Source organism: Mauremys reevesii, linkage group 19 (assembly GCF_016161935.1).
Source record: "Mauremys reevesii isolate NIE-2019 linkage group 19, ASM1616193v1, whole genome shotgun sequence".
Taxonomy (NCBI): Eukaryota; Metazoa; Chordata; order Testudines; family Geoemydidae; genus Mauremys; species Mauremys reevesii.
The window spans coordinates 11,648,217-11,665,631 of record NC_052641.1 but is presented as its reverse complement, the minus strand read 5'-3'; the positions used below and the strand labels follow the sequence as shown (position 1 = coordinate 11,665,631).

Here is a 17,415-nt window from a genome sequence, read left to right as displayed (position 1 = left end):
CAATCTCAAGGAGTCTTGCACTCAGGAGCCAGGAGAACTATGCATGTATCCAGCCCCGGATCAGGGGCGGGAGGCGGGGGGGAGAAAGCGTGGTCTTGTGTAAAGACACTGGACTGGGATACAGGAAACCTCGGAGTGCATTCCTGGCTGTGCCACAGACTCTGTGAGTGACCTCGGGCAACTCAATGAGACTCTCTGTGCCTCAGTTCCCCATCTGTCCTATGGGGCTGATAATACTCCCTATAGCTCAGGGCTGCCATGAGGATGCCTGCAGGAATGCTTGTGAGGTGCTTGGACACTGTGGAGACCGGGGGGGCAGATAAGCACCTCCATAGCGGTCTCTCGCCTCCGCACACAGAACTATACAATCTGGCTCTTAGAAAGTAAGACCTTCGGAGCAGGGTGTTTGGCTCATTCCCTTGAGCGCACTAATGTCACCCCGTCAATAAGAACAGCAACACTGAGGTGCTGGGGGGCACAGGAGGCTGGCTGGCAATTGGAAGTCCTGGGGTTTGGGGTTGTGTGGGAGGGGCACAGGCTGACAGCTCATCGGCTGTGGGCAGCATGCAGCAGCTGGTGGCTTTTAAGCCGTGTTTTAAAAGGAGAGGGGGAGTGAGCAAACTGGAAGGGAGGTGGGAAGTTCAACCTGGCTACGGCGACAGCTCCAAAAGGAGTGACTCTGCCCTTAGCCCACGTGGCTGGGCCTCGTTGCTGGAGCGTATGTTGTGCATGGGATCCCCTTGCTGTCCTGCAGGGCCCATAGGCAGCAACACCTCCTGGGAGGAGGAGAGTGAGGTGGGGAAGTGGCCTAGTTAGCATGGTACTTCTGGGCTTCGTTCAGAACCTTTCTGCTCTGTTTCTTTAACATATTCAGTCCTGCTCCTTGGTTGCTGCATTTCTCTTTGGTTTCAAACCACGGCCCCCAAGGTCTGCGCTGAACTTGTTTCTTCACTTATGTCCTTTGGTCGCCTTGGCGGTTTGAAGATGGAGAATTTAATTTGCTCTGACGGCCTCTCCTTTTCAGATGCCTCCCCCCAGATAGAGATGTACGTGCCCTTGGATTCTCCTATCTGTAGAGACTCAGTGGGAGCTCTGGGTGATGTCCCCGGTCTGTGCTTTCAACTCTGCCTTCCTCCTCAGCATTTTTTCCTTTTGTTTTCCCCCTCGAGGGAATATACCACTAACGAGTGTCGAGACTGTCCCCAGTGACTCCCTCCATCTCTCAGACACACAGTGTGGACTGCTCACTCATTAGTGCTAGCTCAGAAGGGGTGAATCAATCTAATCTATCTATCTATCTCCAGACACCGCCCCCACATCTCCAGACACTCCCTCTATCTATCTATCTATCTATCTATCTATCTATCTATCTATCTATCGTTACTGGGACAAGGATGGATAGACAGAGTGAGAGTCCTTTCACTGAAAATATTCTGCTACTGGTGTTGGTCCCTCCTTACTGGCTCTCCACTCCCTTTCCCCCATCGGGTATTAGCGTCTCTTTAACATGGACTCACAACACTGTTCCATGGCCTTGCTAGTTCTGTTTGCCCCACTGAGTTCTACTTAGGCTACCCTTGAAAAGAACTCAGTTGCATCAGCTAGTGCAGTCTCATGTCGTGAGTGGCATTAGCTGCACGAGACATCTTGCATTTCCATCGCAGGCTCCAGGGGCCTGATCCACAGCTCACTGATGTCAGTGGGGTCAGATCAGGTGCCACATTCACAGCACATCACACCAACATGCCACTGTGAGCGCCATGAACACCTGAGGCCTGTACTCTATGCAGCATGAGCATGTGACAGCCAGACTTTGTGCTCCATGCAATGAACAGCGGTGCATTTCTGGGGGGCCATTCAAGGTACTCGTTATTTGGAAATAGTTTTGAAACCAAGAATCTGACTCCCAATGTGTCCCATTATAGGCATAACTGATCCATTGGGTTGTTCTTGTTACTGGTTGCTGGGAGGAAACACTCCGAGACTGGTGGCAGAATATTTTCAGTGAAAGGACCGTGTTTCTGGGATCTGCTCTTTCCATAGCCTGAGTGTAGTGATTTTAGGGCACACTGTCAATGGAATTTTTGGTTAGGTTTTTGAAAGTCTGAGGATTAACAAGTGGGAATTAGCTCTGGAGTTTGCATTTTAAGTTAAAAGGCTGGTATGTTGCTGATATTATTGCTGTAAGTCACCCTGGTGAGTGATGATGGGACCCAGTCAAAATAAACACATGCGTAATTACATTCATTAAAATAATCTAAAAGGCAGCAAGGCCCTGTGGCTAGAGAACCAGACTTGGAGCCAAGAGCCCCAGGTTCTGATCATGGCTTTGCCGCTGAGTGCACGAAATCATCTCCCGGCACGTCAGTTTCTCCATCTGTACAGGGGGATGCCAATACTTAGGGAGATAGAAAGTCCCACCTATTGTTATTCCTATTATTTAAACTAATGTTTTATCTGATTTACTGGAATAAATGAACGAGAAGGAACAGCAGCCTGTGACTCAATTGGACATGGCAACATGTTGCTTAAGATAGTGCCGTGGGTATTGCAGGAGCGTTGTAAATACCGGTTTTCTTCTTAGGCCTTCTCCAAGATTTTGCAAAAGAGGCTAGTAATGTCAGGTGCCTCGGTTTTTGGCTGCCCAACCTGACATACCTTAAAGGGGCCTGATTTTCAGAGGGCAGGTGCTGGGCAGGTTCTGTCCATGTTGTTGTTCCAGGATCACACTCCCCTGCACTCCAGGGGCTGGAAAATCAGGACATCATGAGCGAGCTTGTGCTCTCCAACTTTTTTAGCTGGGTTTTGCACAGTCAGAGAGGATGGAAACACATGGACATGGGAATTGCCAGATTGGATCAGAACCAAGAGTTGTCTGCTCCAGTATCCTGTCTCTAAGAGTGGCCCAAGCCAGCTGCTTTAGAGGAAGGTGTAGGAGCCCTGCGGTAGGCAGATGTGGGATACTCTGCCCCCTACATAGGGGAAGCCGTACTTCTGGAAGCTCATCTGAAATTTACCTTTGAACTTGTTGAGGGTCCCCCAGCACCAGCTCAGACCCTGCTCCTTAAGGCGTGTTGGCATTGTGCAGTAACTTCTTGCTTCTCCTCTTCTTCCTCTCCCTCCTAGGTCTAGCCTCAGAGCCTCACCTGTGTATCGATGTGGGGATGCCCTCCAGTATTTTCCCCTTTGCCCTCATCTGCCCCCTTCCTTGGTGGTTCTCCCCTCCTGTCCAGACTCAGAGCCTCACCTGTGTTGTGTTCCTCTGTTGTCGCATAGGGAGTTTGCCCGTTGGAAGGTGAGGAACACAGCCATCGAACGGAGGGACCTGGTCCGCAATCCAGTGCCCCTGATGCCTGAATTCCAGAGGAGCATCCGTTTGCTGGGCAGGAGACCCACCACACAACAGTTCATTGATACCATCATCAAAAAGTACGGCACCCACATCCTCATCTCTGCCACCCTGGGAGGTAGGTGGCAACCGGGGTATTTTCTTACCCAGTCACTGTGACGGTGGGGAGAGGGGATGAAGCATGCTCGTCCAGCTCCGTGTCACTTTGAATGTAGGAGAGACAAGTTGGGCGAGGTAAATCGCTTTTAATGGACCAACGTCTGCTGGTGGAAGGTGCAAGCGTTTGAGCTACACAGAGCGCTTCTTCAGGCCCGAGGAAGGATGTAGGTCGGTTGGTATGGTGATGAGTCAGGGTTGTCACATGTCCGCTCCCTGAAGCCCCATACTCTCCTCCAGATCTGCTCAAAAGCCCAGGCTAACTCTGAATGGCCTCCCTTGGCTTATGAAGCAGAGTGTGTGGGGGTGGGTGTCGGTAGCTGTGATACCTGCGCCTGGTGTGACAATGGAATGTGTATTGGTGTGTGTGACATGAGCGCAGGTGTGCTTTGTTTGACAATAGCATGCGTGGAGTGTTTCTGTGATCTGCGTTTACACACACTCGCTATGAGAACGGTGAGTGTTGACATGATGTGTGCGCACACGTCTGTGCCAGGTTTTGAGTGCACACAGTATGTGCGTAGGGTGGGCAGTCGTGCCTAGTGGTCAGAGCAGTGGTGGTCAGGCCAGGAGCAGCACCCAAGCTCAGAGCTGGAGTCAGGGACCAAGAGTCAGAGCCCAGGGTCAGAAACCAAGCAGTGGACTGGGCAGGAGAGGAGCAATGCTGGAAACAAGTAGGATCAGGGCTGGAGCAGCGCTAGGAGCAGGGCAGTGATTACATGAGCGGGCGTGTGAGTTGAGCAGCCAGAGATCCGTTGTGGCTGTTGGACCTAGGGGCTTGTTGACTTCCTCGGCCAAAGGGTGGGGTGTCAATCATTCAGCTCTGTTCTGCTCATAGGCTGCCCAGAGACTAGGCAGGCACAACTGCAAGTCCTCATCCCTGACAAGATACGTGTGTCCACACTCCTGCTGAGGGCTCAGATGGAAGGCCTTGGTAATATTTTGCAGCCTTAGCGATCCCTGAAGTTAAACTGAGTAGCGCAAGTGCTCTCGGCTGAGGCAAACCCACTGTCATAGCTCCCCCTCATGCCAGGACAAGGCATTGCAAGGGGTTCTTCCACTCCAGCATCCCCTTATCCATCATTCTGGTTCTGCAACCCTCTGCAGCTTCTGTGGCCCGGCCCTCCAGCCTGGTCACCTTTCAGCTCAGCCCCCTTCCGGGGGTAACAGAAAAGTCCAAACAGAAAACTCAGAGTCTAATGGCCTTTATGCGAGGCCTTTGGCCCCCATCTGGATGAATGGACTATAAAGTGGATAGAAAGCTCGCTAGATTATCAGGCTCAATGGGTAGTGATCAACCGCTCCATGTCTAGTTGGCAACCAGTATCAAACGGAGTGCCCCAGGGGTCTGTCCTGGTAACGGTTTTGTTCAACATCTTCATTAATGATCTGGATGATAGGATGGATTGCACCCTCAGCAAGTTCGCGGATGACACTAAGCTGCAGGGAGGGGAGATAGATGCACTGGAGGGTAGGGAGAGGGTCCAGAGTGACCTAGACAAATTAGAGGATTTGGCCAAAAGAAATCTGATGAGGTTCAACAAGGACAAGTGCAGAGTCCTGCACTTAGGAAGGAAGAATCCCATGTACTGCTCCAGACTGGGGACCGACTGGCTAAGCAGCAGTTCTGCAGAAAAGGACCTAAGGGTTACAGTGGACAAGAAGCTGGATATGAGTCAGCGGTGTGCCCTTGTTGCCAAGAAGGCTAATGGCATATTGGGCTGCATTAGTAGGAGCATTGATAGCAGATCGAGGGAAGTGATTATTCCCCTCTATTCGACATTGGTGAGGCGACATCTGGAGTATTATGTCCAGTTTTGCTTCCCCCCCACCCCAAAAAGGATATGGACAAATTGGAGATAGTCCAGTGGAGGGCAACGGAAATGACTAGGGGGCTGGGGCACATGACTTACAAGGAGAGGCTGAGGGAACTGGGCTTATTTAGTCTGCAGAAGAGAAGAGTTGGGGGCGGGATTTGATAGCAGCCTTCAATTACCTGAAAGGGGGGGGGTTCCAAAGAGGATGGAGCTTGGCTGTTCTCTGTGGTGACAGATGACAGAACAAGGAGCAATGTGGGAGGTCTAGGTTGGATATTAGCACCTGCCTCACGGCCTACGTGCGCCTGCTGGCAGGCGGGCGGGCGCCCTCCGGGGGCAGAGGCCCTCCACCTCCTAGTCCGCGGTAGCCCGCGGCGGCCGGCGGAGAGCGGCCACGGGCGGCGAGAGTAGCCCGCCGGGGCGCGCGCGCGCGGCCGGCCGGCGTCTCGCGCGCCACGCAGCCGGTGGGGCGCGGCGCGCCCACCGCGGCCGGGGGGGAGCGCCGGGGCCGGGGGTAAGCGCGCACGCGGCCGGAGTTCCCGGGCACCGAGTGGTGGGTGCGGGGCGAGGGGGCGCCGCGCCGGCGGCCCGCGCTGCGGCGGGCCGGCGCGGGAGCGGCCCGGCGCGCGCGGGGAGCGCGGCGCGCGGCGCGGGGGCGGCGGCGCCCGGAGCGGGGCGCCCCCGCGCGGGCGGGGGGTAGAGCGACCTGGCGGCGGGGTCGGGCGCGCGCGGCGGGGCGGGGCGCTTCGCAGCGGAGGGGCGGCGCGATAGCGCCGGCGCCGGGGCGGGCGGAGCGCGCGGGGGGGGCGCGGGGCAGCGCCCGGGGTCCATCGGCGCCGCCCGGCGGGGCGGGGCGCCACCTAGCGGCGGGCGGGGCGACCCCCGGGGGGGCCGGCGCCGCTTCGAGGGCGGCAGCGGCGCGCGGCGGGCAGGGAGAGCCCCAGCCCGGGGTGAGGGGGGGGGGGGGGGGGGGGGGGGTGGGGGGGTGGGGTAGGGCGGGCCGCCTCGGGTCTCGCTCCGCCTCCCTGATTGTGGCAAGCTCTGCCACCACGCTGCAGCTGGGGCCCCCGCCGGCCCCGCGCCGGCCGCGCTGCCGCCCTAAGCTGCAGCCTCAGTCCTGTCCCTCCCCGTTTCTTCCTCCGTCTAGTCGGGCGTTGGCGTTGTGGCGTGGTTCCGCCGGCTCCCGGGTCCCCCCGGCCGGCGTCCTCTCCCCCGGTCTCCGTGGCGGCCTCTGCCCGTCTCCCGTCCAGGCTGCTCCTCCTCCCTCCTCCCTCCCGGGCGGGGTCCGCGTCCTCCCTGGTCAGCCCAGACCCAGCAGCAGAGCAGACTGCAGGCTTTTGGTCTGTCAGCCAGTTGCATGCCCAGCAGAACTTCCTGGGCGTGGCTTCCTCTGCTAGTAGAGAAGGGTTAACCCCTGCTGTACCAGTGCGGGGCTGCCCTGCCCCGTCACAATTAGGAAACACTTTTTCCACTAGGAGGGTGGTGAAGCACTGGAAGGGGTTACCTAGGGAGGTGGTGGAATCTCCTTCCTTAGAGGTTTTTAAGGTCAGGCGTGACAAAGCCCTGGCTGGGATGATTTAGTTGGGGTTGGTCCTGCTTTGAGCAAGGGGTTGGACTAGATGACCTTCTGAAGTCTCTTCCAACCCCGATCTTCTATGATTCTATGATCTGGGACTTACCTGTCTTTGTTCTTTCAGTCCTGAAACCTGTAGGAGGACTGACCTCTCCTCTTGGTTTTCCAGCCCAGGGACACCATGTTAGGCAGCTAAGGATTGATCCTTCTAATCCCTCACTGCTTCCTTGGGATGCTCCTATTTTGTCCTTAGCTCTTTCAGGGCTAAGGTCTCCACTACTCTCACTCCATCTCCTCCTGCAGCTTCCTCCCAGCCTGCCACTGAGGAGTGATTTCCAGGCCACTGCCAGTCTCTCTGGCAGATGGATTGTAATTCAAAAAGTCCCCTCTATCTCTCTTTAAGGCCAGACTCCCCCAGCTCTCCTCCCTGGAGCTAGGGTGGTAACTTAAGCTGGTTGTGGAGCTTTAGCAAGCTTCTCCTTCAGCTGGCCTCTTCCTCCAATTAGTCCTCAGGCTCAGCAGCCCAGCCTTCTCCTGCTGCTGTCTGCCATGCTATGAAGGAGAAGACAGCATATATGCTGATCCCCTTCCTAAAGCTCATCCCAATTGGCTGGGAGCAAGGGGAGCCTGGCTCCACCCACCCTGCAAAGCTTCTCATCACAAGCCCTTAAAGAAACAATAACAGGATTTCCTCCCAAAATACTACTTACTTCTAGGACCACTTCCTTTCTACCAGTATCTCCTATTTCCTAGGCCCTCTCATATATCAGATCTTAAAAGGCAATGCCACATGATGGGGGTGAACTGAGCCCCATGTCTTACTACTTTTAACAGTACCGAGTACTCCGTGTGGCCTTAGGTACTGCTATGTGCGAGAGAATGACAGTATGGCCCTGAGTATGCAAATACCAATATCTGAGTATGTGAGTTTTAAAACGAGGTGGATATGCTGCAGTTTTGAGAGGGTGCATATGGGCATGTGTGCATGATGCCTGTGTAATGATAATCGTTCCAGATTAAATATGTTAATGCCAAACCCCAAATAAGTGCACAGGCAGCATTTGAAAGAACCATGTGAACTGGATATTCTGCCTGGGTGATTTTCTCTCTTGGAATAGACAGAATAGCAGCCTGGCTGGTATAGTGCCTATAATAGCATTCCCGCCTAACCTTTACGCCCTGCCTTGTTTCTTGAAACCAGATGCGCTCTCTGTCTGAAACAAACTGAATACAGAAGGAAAACAATCTTCTCCCACAGGGGAAACTCACTGGACTTGGAAAAATCTTAGAGTGCTCTATGAAGTAGCACACCAAGGCATTAGGCAGGAATGGAGACACTGATGGGGGACAGAGAGAGGCCTGAACTGGATACAATAGTTAAAGGAAAAAATATGGGCCACATTTAAAAAAAAAAGAATAATCATTAAATTCAATGCAAAATATATACCCAGGGACTGCAGACCGATCCCGGTATGGGCAGCATACTCCAGTAGATCAATAAGATGGAGAACTGCGGGTTCAGTCACCAATTCGCATGCCCGGTTTCTGGAGCTGGGTAGAAAATTTCAAATATTTTGAAAATGAAAAATGGAAGTAAATTTCTCATGGACATTTTTTTGCTTCTGTTTTCTTTTTACCGCCGGTAGCTATTATGCGTTTTGTACATAGGGTTAAATAGCATGTATGGCGTGTAGCAGGAGCTGCACTGAGAATACTGCAGTGACAAAGAAGGCATCTTATCTTAAAGTTTTGTGCTGCTGCGCATCATATTATCTGAGCACTGTCCACATAAAATAGATTGGCAATAGCGAAATCCTTAGTGAAATTCCTCGGATTTCTGGCTCTTGTTCCTCTGGGGGCTACGGATAGCTCTTTAAACATACTGTAAATGATCAGCTATGTAGACAAGATTAGCTTGATTTGCATCCCTGCCTGCATGACTTAGGTGCCAGATCCTCAGATGGGGTAAACTGGTTTAGGTCCATTGAAGTCATGTGGTCCTAGCCATTATTGAATGCAGCCCTAGAAGAATCCTTAGTCCAAAACTGCCGGTTCAATGCATCCAATCAAATTCCACCACCCCAACCACATGAAATGTTCCAATACAGCAAAGCACATGCTTAAGTGATTTGCTGGATAGAGATGATGTGTTGAATCAGGCCCTAAAAGAACTCTGTACAGAGAGAACTCATTTCTGTTGAGGAAATGTCTCCTTGGATTCATATTTTACACAGTGCAAGGCAGTGAAGGAAGAAACCACGGAGGCGAATGGAGTTTTATTTGTGGTTTTATTTTTCTTCCCATTGGCAGCCTTTTTCTCTTCCACGTCCCTGGAAATTCCAAATAACAGAGACCTTCAATGGTGAAATATATTTTTAATTTCACCCGGGTGAGGTTGTGAATTATTCACAGTGGCTTGTTCCATCTCCTGTTTTTACAACACAACATTTTTAAATATGCAGAGGCTTGTAACGAGAGCTGGTGTTGGACAGAAGTGCGAAGTGTTCAATCAGCCCAGAGCAGCAGGGTTGGGGCAGGCAGGGCACGAGGAATGAAGGATTCATCTTGGCAATGACCGTGATGAAGATGAAGCAGCTTTACACTGACCACACGGTGTGCATTGTGCACGGAGGGGGACATGTTCCGCTCAGAGTTTGCAGGCTAAGCCAGATCCCTCTGACATCAAGTCGATCGTCGCTTAGGAGCCACTTTAAGACCTTGGACCACATGAAAAAAACAGCTACCCAGAGAATTGTGCTTTTTATCCATTCAAATCTCAGCCTGACGTTTAACCAGCTAAAGAACGAGAGACAAATGTGCAAGACTCCTTGTTTGCATAGCAGCTGTTGGGAGGGGCTCAAGGAGGTCTGAGAGATGGAGCAGGCCATCCTGTATCTAGCAGGGTTGCTGCCTGGACACCTCCCACAAGAGAAGGATTTCTGATGCCTTTCTGTTGCCGAGCAGCTTGTTTCCCCCAGAGCCCGATAGAGAACCAGCTCTGCTCCAGTTTAGTTCTGACAAAGGGATTGGTGCAGGGTCATTTCTAGGGCATCCACACTCAGGGATGAAGTACACAGAGCTGAGAGCTAATTTGCAGGGAAAGCCCTGAAGGGAAGACAACTTTGAACATAGCATCCGCTTAATAAACGAGAAATTAAGACTTAATAATGCAGCAAAAGTCTATTAACCCCTCTTGATCTATGGGCCGCTTTCGCTGGCTCTCTTTCCATGGGGATGTTGGGCTTTTCCCAGTCTTAGGCACATGCACACAGCGTGGGTTTCAAGCAGCGGGCTCTCCCTGCCCTCTCCTGCCATTGTATCGCACGTCTCAGGAACGGGGCATGTCTCCCAGGATGTGCACTGAATGAAGCACAGAGAGGTTTCTCGTTTTTCCCCCTCATCCTCTCTGTGGTGAGACTGAAACACTTTGGAGGGACAAACGACGGCTTCTTTGGGAATAGAACACAGATCTCCAGGTGCCATAAAAGCTTTGGGTTCTCCAACTGCTGTCTAGGTGGTAGCTTCATATCGCCTAGTTACATGCTGGTCTGGGACCCTTGCTGCTACCCCTCAGCTCTGTCAATGTAGAGTCCATTTTTAACATCCTAGCATGCTAGCAGCTTCGGTTACTGCCCAGTAGCTTTACAAGGTGGGGATTTAACCGGACGTTTTGCTTTCTGCCAGGTCTCCATGGCTGCGTCTACACGACGAGCTAGGGGTGTGAGTCCCCAACTTGTGTACACATATTTGGGTTATCTCCTGAGAGTTAGCATGAATACAAATAGCAGGGTAGCCGTGGTAGTATGGGGAGCGGCAGCAGAGGCATGGCTGAGCTGTGTCGAGTACAAAACTGCCTGAAATCAGTGACTATATACTCAGCGTGGCTTGGCCGTTCCTCCACTGCCACTCCCCACACTTCTGGAGCTACGCTGGATGTCAGAGTATCAGAAGGGTCGCCGAGTTAGTCTGGATCTGTAAAAAGCGACAAAGAGTCCTGTGGCACCTTATAGACTAACAGACATATTGGAGCATAAGCTTTCATGGGTGAATACCCACTTCATCAAATGCATGTGATGGGAGAGCTTCTCCCGGCTGCGTAGTTAATCCACCTCCATGAGAGGCGGTAGCTGTGTCACAGGGAGAAGCCCTCCCATCAACATAGCCCTGTCTGCACCGGGGTTAGCCGATAGAACTACATCGCTCGAGGGGGGGGGATTTTTCACACTCCTGATCATTATATTTATACTAGTGCAAGTTCATAGTGTACACGAGCACCCCCAGTTCAAAGCGCTGTCCCGGCGAAGCGTTCCACCAGTGATTGTTGAGTAACAAAGGCCTTGATCTTTCTGCATGGCAAGCAAAACCAAGGTGTGGGCTTTGCTAAAGAACACAAGGGAGTTCCCACATCCCACTAGAACTCCACAGGAGCTGCGTGTCTAACTGCCATCCGGGAGATACCCGTCCAGGTGCCACGTTCTGCTATGTATAGTACTCTAGTCTGAAATGGACACAGACAACCACATTGATCTCTGGATACATTTGGCCCAAGCTACAGCCTTTATTGCCTATTAATCACATTTTCCCACAAGCACCTTTGCATTTTCTCCCAAGCTTTCCCCCTCATACAGAGGAACTCACTGTACAAATCCACAAAGTCACTACCTTATCTTCCTTCAAAGCTCTCCTGGAAACTCACATGCGTTGTGACGCCGGCAAAACACTTGACAGCAGCTAAGCAGCTGGTGTGCTGTGACCGCTGCTTATCATGTTAATCACATTCGTCTTATTACCTGGTGCTTCCACCGTCTGTTTGTTGTATCCACCTGTTGTCTCCCATCATATGCTTAGATTGTAAACCCTTTGGGGCAGGAAACATCTTCTCTGTTATGTGTGTGCACAAGGCCTAACATGGTAAAGCCTTGATCCACAGCTTGGGCCTCTAGGCATTCCTGTCAACAGATTAATTGTTGATTGTTATTAATTATTATTGTTGTTATTATTTAGAGCTGAGGGGGGGATTCCCATGGAAAATGTTGAGGAAAACAATGTTTTGGTCGGAATTTTCCATAGAATATTTTTACATCCTGGCAAAAAATCAAAATATTTTGATTTGAAAATGCCACAGTTTGGCTCAGGGGAGTTGTAGTTGGGTGCTGGAAGCTCCCATTCTTTGTGGCTTAGATTGGGTTCCCTGGTCAGATGTTTGCCATGATGCACCACAGTCTTCCTTCCTGGTGATGGGACAGGGGTGCATCATGGGAGACCTTGGCCACGGTGCATCATGGGATATGTGGATCAGCTAGGGAGTCTGGCCCATATTGGAGAATAAGGCCGTGAGGAAACTGAACTACAATTCCCATTAGCCACAGTAGTATTGCCAAATCAAAATATTCTGGGGTTTGGTTTTTAAATACAAAATTTGGAGACACATTTCATATACATTTTTTATTTTTTTCAAATCAAAGTTTGTCACAGAAAATGTCTGTTTTCCACAGAAAAAAATCAGTTTTCTCCTCTAAAAAATCAAATGTCCCTAAAGTAAAATATTTATCCATCAAAACAGTAGTGATGCAACTTTTTTCATACAACCCTAGTATTATAATGATCATCATCAGCATAAATATCAGTCCATCTGTTGGATACACAGGTTGGATTACAGCAGGTGCTACTTACTTCCACCCCAATTAAACTTTGATTCTTCTCTTAAAGCTAACCAGATAGAAATGGCACCTTCTGCTCCGTGTGTACATTCAAAATCAGATTTCCTGTCCTTAGTGAGAAAAATATGATGGTTTTGCCTGTCACTCCTTTCAGTCTTGCAGAGCTAACAGAGCTCAGAGAAAGTCAGCTGGATTGTATTCTGGCTCAGACATCATGAATAGATGTTTTTAACAATAAACTGTGGTTATAAACTTTGTTCTGTCTTCTTTTCATCTTTCTTTTCTTTTCATTCAGAATATTGCTATTGTTCATTAACGTTTGTTGCCTCTTGGGACTCTAACGTCTGTACTTCCTGATTCTCTGTCATTTCCAGGGCAGCAGGGCTCTTGTTAATACCGGGCCTGATTTCCCCACACTCCTTTGTCCTGTTCAACACCTTATCCCTTGCGCTTGTACCCACACAACACGCATCACCTGTGCTCTCCAGGCCTGTAGGAAGAGCAAGTGGTTGCTTATGCTACTTCTCTTTGTTTTTTTTCTGCTTGTCATCTCATCCCTCCTACTCCCCATTCTTCTCAACCACTCATCTTGCATAGCCACTGGATGCCAGATGACACTCATTTACCCTTTAAACACAGATCCATTCACTCGTGAGCTAAATGTAACTTAAACCATCATTTATGCCATTGAATTAAGATAAGAGACTTCCACGAGAGTTGCATCTTCGTCTTCCACCAAGTCTAAATATTGGCCCCATCACTCCAAATGTACCCTCAAAATGACAGGCCTTGTTGCTATTGTTCCGTTTAATGGGCTAGTTTCCCAGTTGGTGTAAATCAGCATTGTCTTTAGTGAAGTTATTCCAGTTTACAGCAGCTGGGGATCTGCACCATTGGCCTCAATGGAGCTATGCTCAGATTTTGAATCTGGCCCATTGTCCAGAAGAATAGGACTGGATTTGTTGCACAAGGCATCTCTAGGGGTGCAGAGTTTAGACTGCACAGGTTCAGCGTGTGATACCATCGGTACCTGTGCACACAGCCCTGTGGGGTTAGCAGCAAACCTTCCAATGTAGCAATCTGTTTCCTTTCACTGCAGGGGAGGAGGCCTTGACCATGTACATGGACAAAAGCCGGCTTGATAGGAAGTCCGGAAACGCTACCCAAAGCGTTGAGGCACTGCACCAGCTTGCTTCCTCCTACTTCGTAGACCGCGATGGCACCATGAGGAGACTCCATGAGATCCAGATCTCTACCGGAGCAATCAAGGTATTGCATCTGCTGCTGTGGAGATTCCAGGGAGAGAAATGGACTGGGGAATGACAGCCATTCCAATGCAATAGTGATGCCAGTCAGGGCTTGGCCTTTAATATGGTATTGCTGCTGGGTAGGCACCAGCCATTCCAACGTGGCATTCTCCCCAGGAAAAGGCAAATTATTGCCCTGTGCCACTGATGTTAGATGGGAAAAGTCATTCTCTTGTGTGCCTCATTTTGGGTAGGCACACATCATTCCGGCGTGAAAGTGATTTTGGGAAGGGGACACCCAGTGTGGCATTGATGTTAAAGAGATCATGGTCCTTGCCGTGTAACAGTGATATTGGGGAGGGCCTGGCCGTGGCAGGTCAGCAGCAACAATGGAAATGGGCAAGCAGTTCTGCAGTGGCAGCCACCCTTGTGTGTCTTCCTGCAGCAGGTATTAGTAGAGTTTCTACTGAACAGCTCTCAGGTGAACTGATTACAAGAGAATGAGAAAAGCCCACAATGAGGCTTTACAAAGGCTTCCAGAGTGAAACGGATGGAGATAGAGCGCTGGAGGGGGAGCGGGGGAAGCTACTGGGAGGAGGATACAAAGGAAAGGAAAATGGATCCACAAACAACGGCCTCCTCCTTTGAAAGCACTCAGTCTCCATTGGGGAGGGATTCCATTGTCAGGGAACATGCTGCAGGGAAGGCAGTCGGGATGGAGACATCACTCTTAGTCATCACACTGAAAGGCTCCGGCTTGTGTTATTGTTCTGTGGTGTCTCCTGGCCCAGCCTATTCCCTCAAGGATGGGAAACTGGATTGAGATACTGAAGCCCTGACAGCAGATAACCACTCTTTGTGAATTCAGAAAGGGCAGGTCTCCTCCGCCGCTAGATACCAACAATAACAACAGCTGCGCTACAAGCAGCGGGAGGATTTTCTGTGTCTCCATCTTTCCGTAGTATGGGCTTGTGTGGTGGGGGGTAGGACGTCACTCACCATATCTGGTTCTCAATCCATGTGCTCTAGATTGCCACGGAGAGAAAACGGGATAATTCCTCTCCTGGCTTCTGGTCTAAGCCAACAGAGATCTCCAGTGGATCAGCCTGCAGGCATCCCCTCACCAGGCCCAGATGCAGATGCAATAACATAAAACAAGGGACACTTTGCAGCTGGACAGAGTCTGGGAGGTGGCTCTTCTTTCACGTTTGCATTTCTAACCTGGCCATCGGGGATATTTGGCTCTTACCCACGTCATGTAGGTTGTATTTTCGTGAGGGTGGGGTGGGGGTGGGTGTCCATCAGCCAGTGGAGATGTCAGGGGCTGGAGTGTCCTGGAAATGCTGCAGACAAATGGCATGTTTCCTTTTTTTTGCACTCTGCTCTAGGTAACAGAAACTCGGACTGGCCCCCTGGGCTGTAACAGCTACGACAATCTGGACTCTGTGAGTTCTGTCCTTCTGCAAAGCACTGAGAGCAAACTCCACCTGCAAGGTAGGAATCAGAAGAAAGGAATGAGTGACTGTCGGGGGGAGGGAGGAATGACAAGAGGAAATTAAAGCTCATACCCTCCTCTTCCTCCTTCCTCTTCTAGTGTTTGTTACATTCACTTGCCTTGTCTTCAGTTACATTGTAAGCTCCTTCGAGCAGGGACAGTGTCTACTTATGTATATGTACAGCACCTAGCACAATGGGACCGAACTGCAAAGGCATTCCGGTGCCTAAAGATGTAATTAGGAACACAGTGGAATTTCCAAAAGTGCCTACATAATGTAGGTGCCTGAATCCCGTTGGCTTTCAATGGGAGTTAGGCACTTAACCTGCTCAGGTGTTTTGGTACATCCTACGAGGGTACCTAGATGCGGCTTTACGTGCCTAAAGGCCTTTGCCATTTTGGCCCTGAGTCCTCTGCATGCTACTACAGTTCAAATAGTGGTAAACAGTAACAATGGTTGAAACAGGGAGAAAGAGAAAGAGAGAAGGACTGAGAGAGAGAGAGAGAGAGAGATTTATGGCAGGCTATGGACCTGACCCAAAGCCCACTGAGGTCAATGGGAGTTTTTCCGCTGATTTCACTGGCCTTCGGATTGGGCCCTGTATCATTACGCCAGTGCTCTATGATTTGTATTGGCTGCCTATTGGTTTCAGGCAGAGTTTAAGGTTTTAACCTATATAAACTTGACCTTGTCACTCTCGCCGCTTGTCTGAAGTAGTCTGAGTCTGTTGGCATTCAGGACAAGCCATGAGGTTCAACTAGTTTTTTTTGGTGAGGGGGAAGAGGGACTTGGGAAATGAGAGAGAACTGAATGAGGGTGGAATATTCTGCCTTCATTCATTTTGTTTGGTTAGTATCTTGACTACAAGGGTGAATCTATGCTGCTGCGTTTGTTATTCATAGATAGATAGATAGATCGATCTAAAGGCCTGATCCAAAGACTGGATGAATGGAAAGGATCCCATTGACTTCAGAGGACTTGGGATCAGGCCTCAATGAACAATAATGCTTAAAGTCATCCACGGTTATTAATAATTAAGAATGGGATTTTCAAAGACATTGGCTGAAAACCAATGGGTGCATATTGTCCTCTGGCCCTTTTGAAAATACCAGGGAAGGGGTTATCATAGATTTTTGTAAGTAATTTCCTCTAGATTTACAGTAAGGTCATAGCCTAATTTTGGCAATTAATTTGGCAATTGATCTTTGATTATCAGCAGGTAAGTATGTCCAGTGGTCTGGGATGGGATCTGAATTACTACAGAGAATTCTTTCCTGGGTGCTGGCGGGTGAGTCTTGTCCACATGCTCAGGGTTTAGCTGATCGCCATATTTGGGGTTGGGAAGGAATTTCCCCCCAGGGCAGATTGGCAGAGGCCCTGGAGGTTTTTCACCTTCCTCTGCAGCATGGGGCACGGGTCACTTGCTGGAGGATTCTCTGCAGCTTGAGGTCTTCAAACCACAATTTGAGGACTTCAATAACTCGGACATAGGTTAGGGATTTGTTATAGAAGTGGATGGGTGAGATTCTGTGGCCTGCATTGTGCAGGAGGTCAGACTAGATGATCGTAATGGTCCCTTCTGACCTTAAAGTCTATGAGTCTATGAGGTTTGACCTATTACTCTGATTTCACGATAATGTGGCCAATCTTCAGATATGTATACCTGCAGCAGATACCTCTGCTGTATAATAAATTATGGTTGATTAGGATATGTTTGACCAACCAAGGGAAGGGAAAGAGGGAAGCCTTGCATTGCTATTAGAGCTGGCCAAGAATTTATCGTCAAAGTGTTCTGTTGTTGTTGTTTTGTTTTGTTTTGTTTTTTATGGAAACTGAGGTTTCCACAAAATCTTCTTGTTGACATTTTTTGATTTTCCCAAAGGAAAATAAAAAGGAAATATCTCATTTTGACATTTCCAATTCATAGTTATTGGGAACTTTATATTCGATAAAAAAAATTATATTTCAAATGTTTGTCCTTATGTGGGCCAAAAGAAAAGGAATATCATAATTTCCAGTATGGCAGAAATTCCGATTTTTGCCTTTCACTTGTTCAGAGTTAGGGTTAGCTATGATGGGAGGAGAGCTTCCAAGTGGGCTTTGAAGGGACAATACAG

At 50.0% G+C, this 17,415-nt stretch overlaps 1 protein-coding gene across 2 annotated transcripts in view; it reads left to right on the top strand.

Moving 5' to 3' along the window:
* The window catches only part of BRINP1 (BMP/retinoic acid inducible neural specific 1), a 96,010-nt gene that overhangs the window by 54,357 nt on the left and 24,238 nt on the right, over positions 1–17,415 (top strand). The window contains exons 1-4 of one of the 2 annotated variants that reach the window (XM_039507087.1): positions 128–163; positions 3,277–3,467; positions 13,655–13,824; positions 15,191–15,296. In XM_039507087.1, coding sequence (XP_039363021.1) covers positions 3,350–3,467; positions 13,655–13,824; positions 15,191–15,296 — 394 coding nt within the window. In that variant the 5' untranslated portion in view covers positions 128–163; positions 3,277–3,349. Of the gene's footprint in view, positions 1–127; positions 164–3,276; positions 3,468–13,654; positions 13,825–15,190; positions 15,297–17,415 lie in introns of those variants that run through there. The other variant, XM_039507086.1, reaches the window with a different exon arrangement.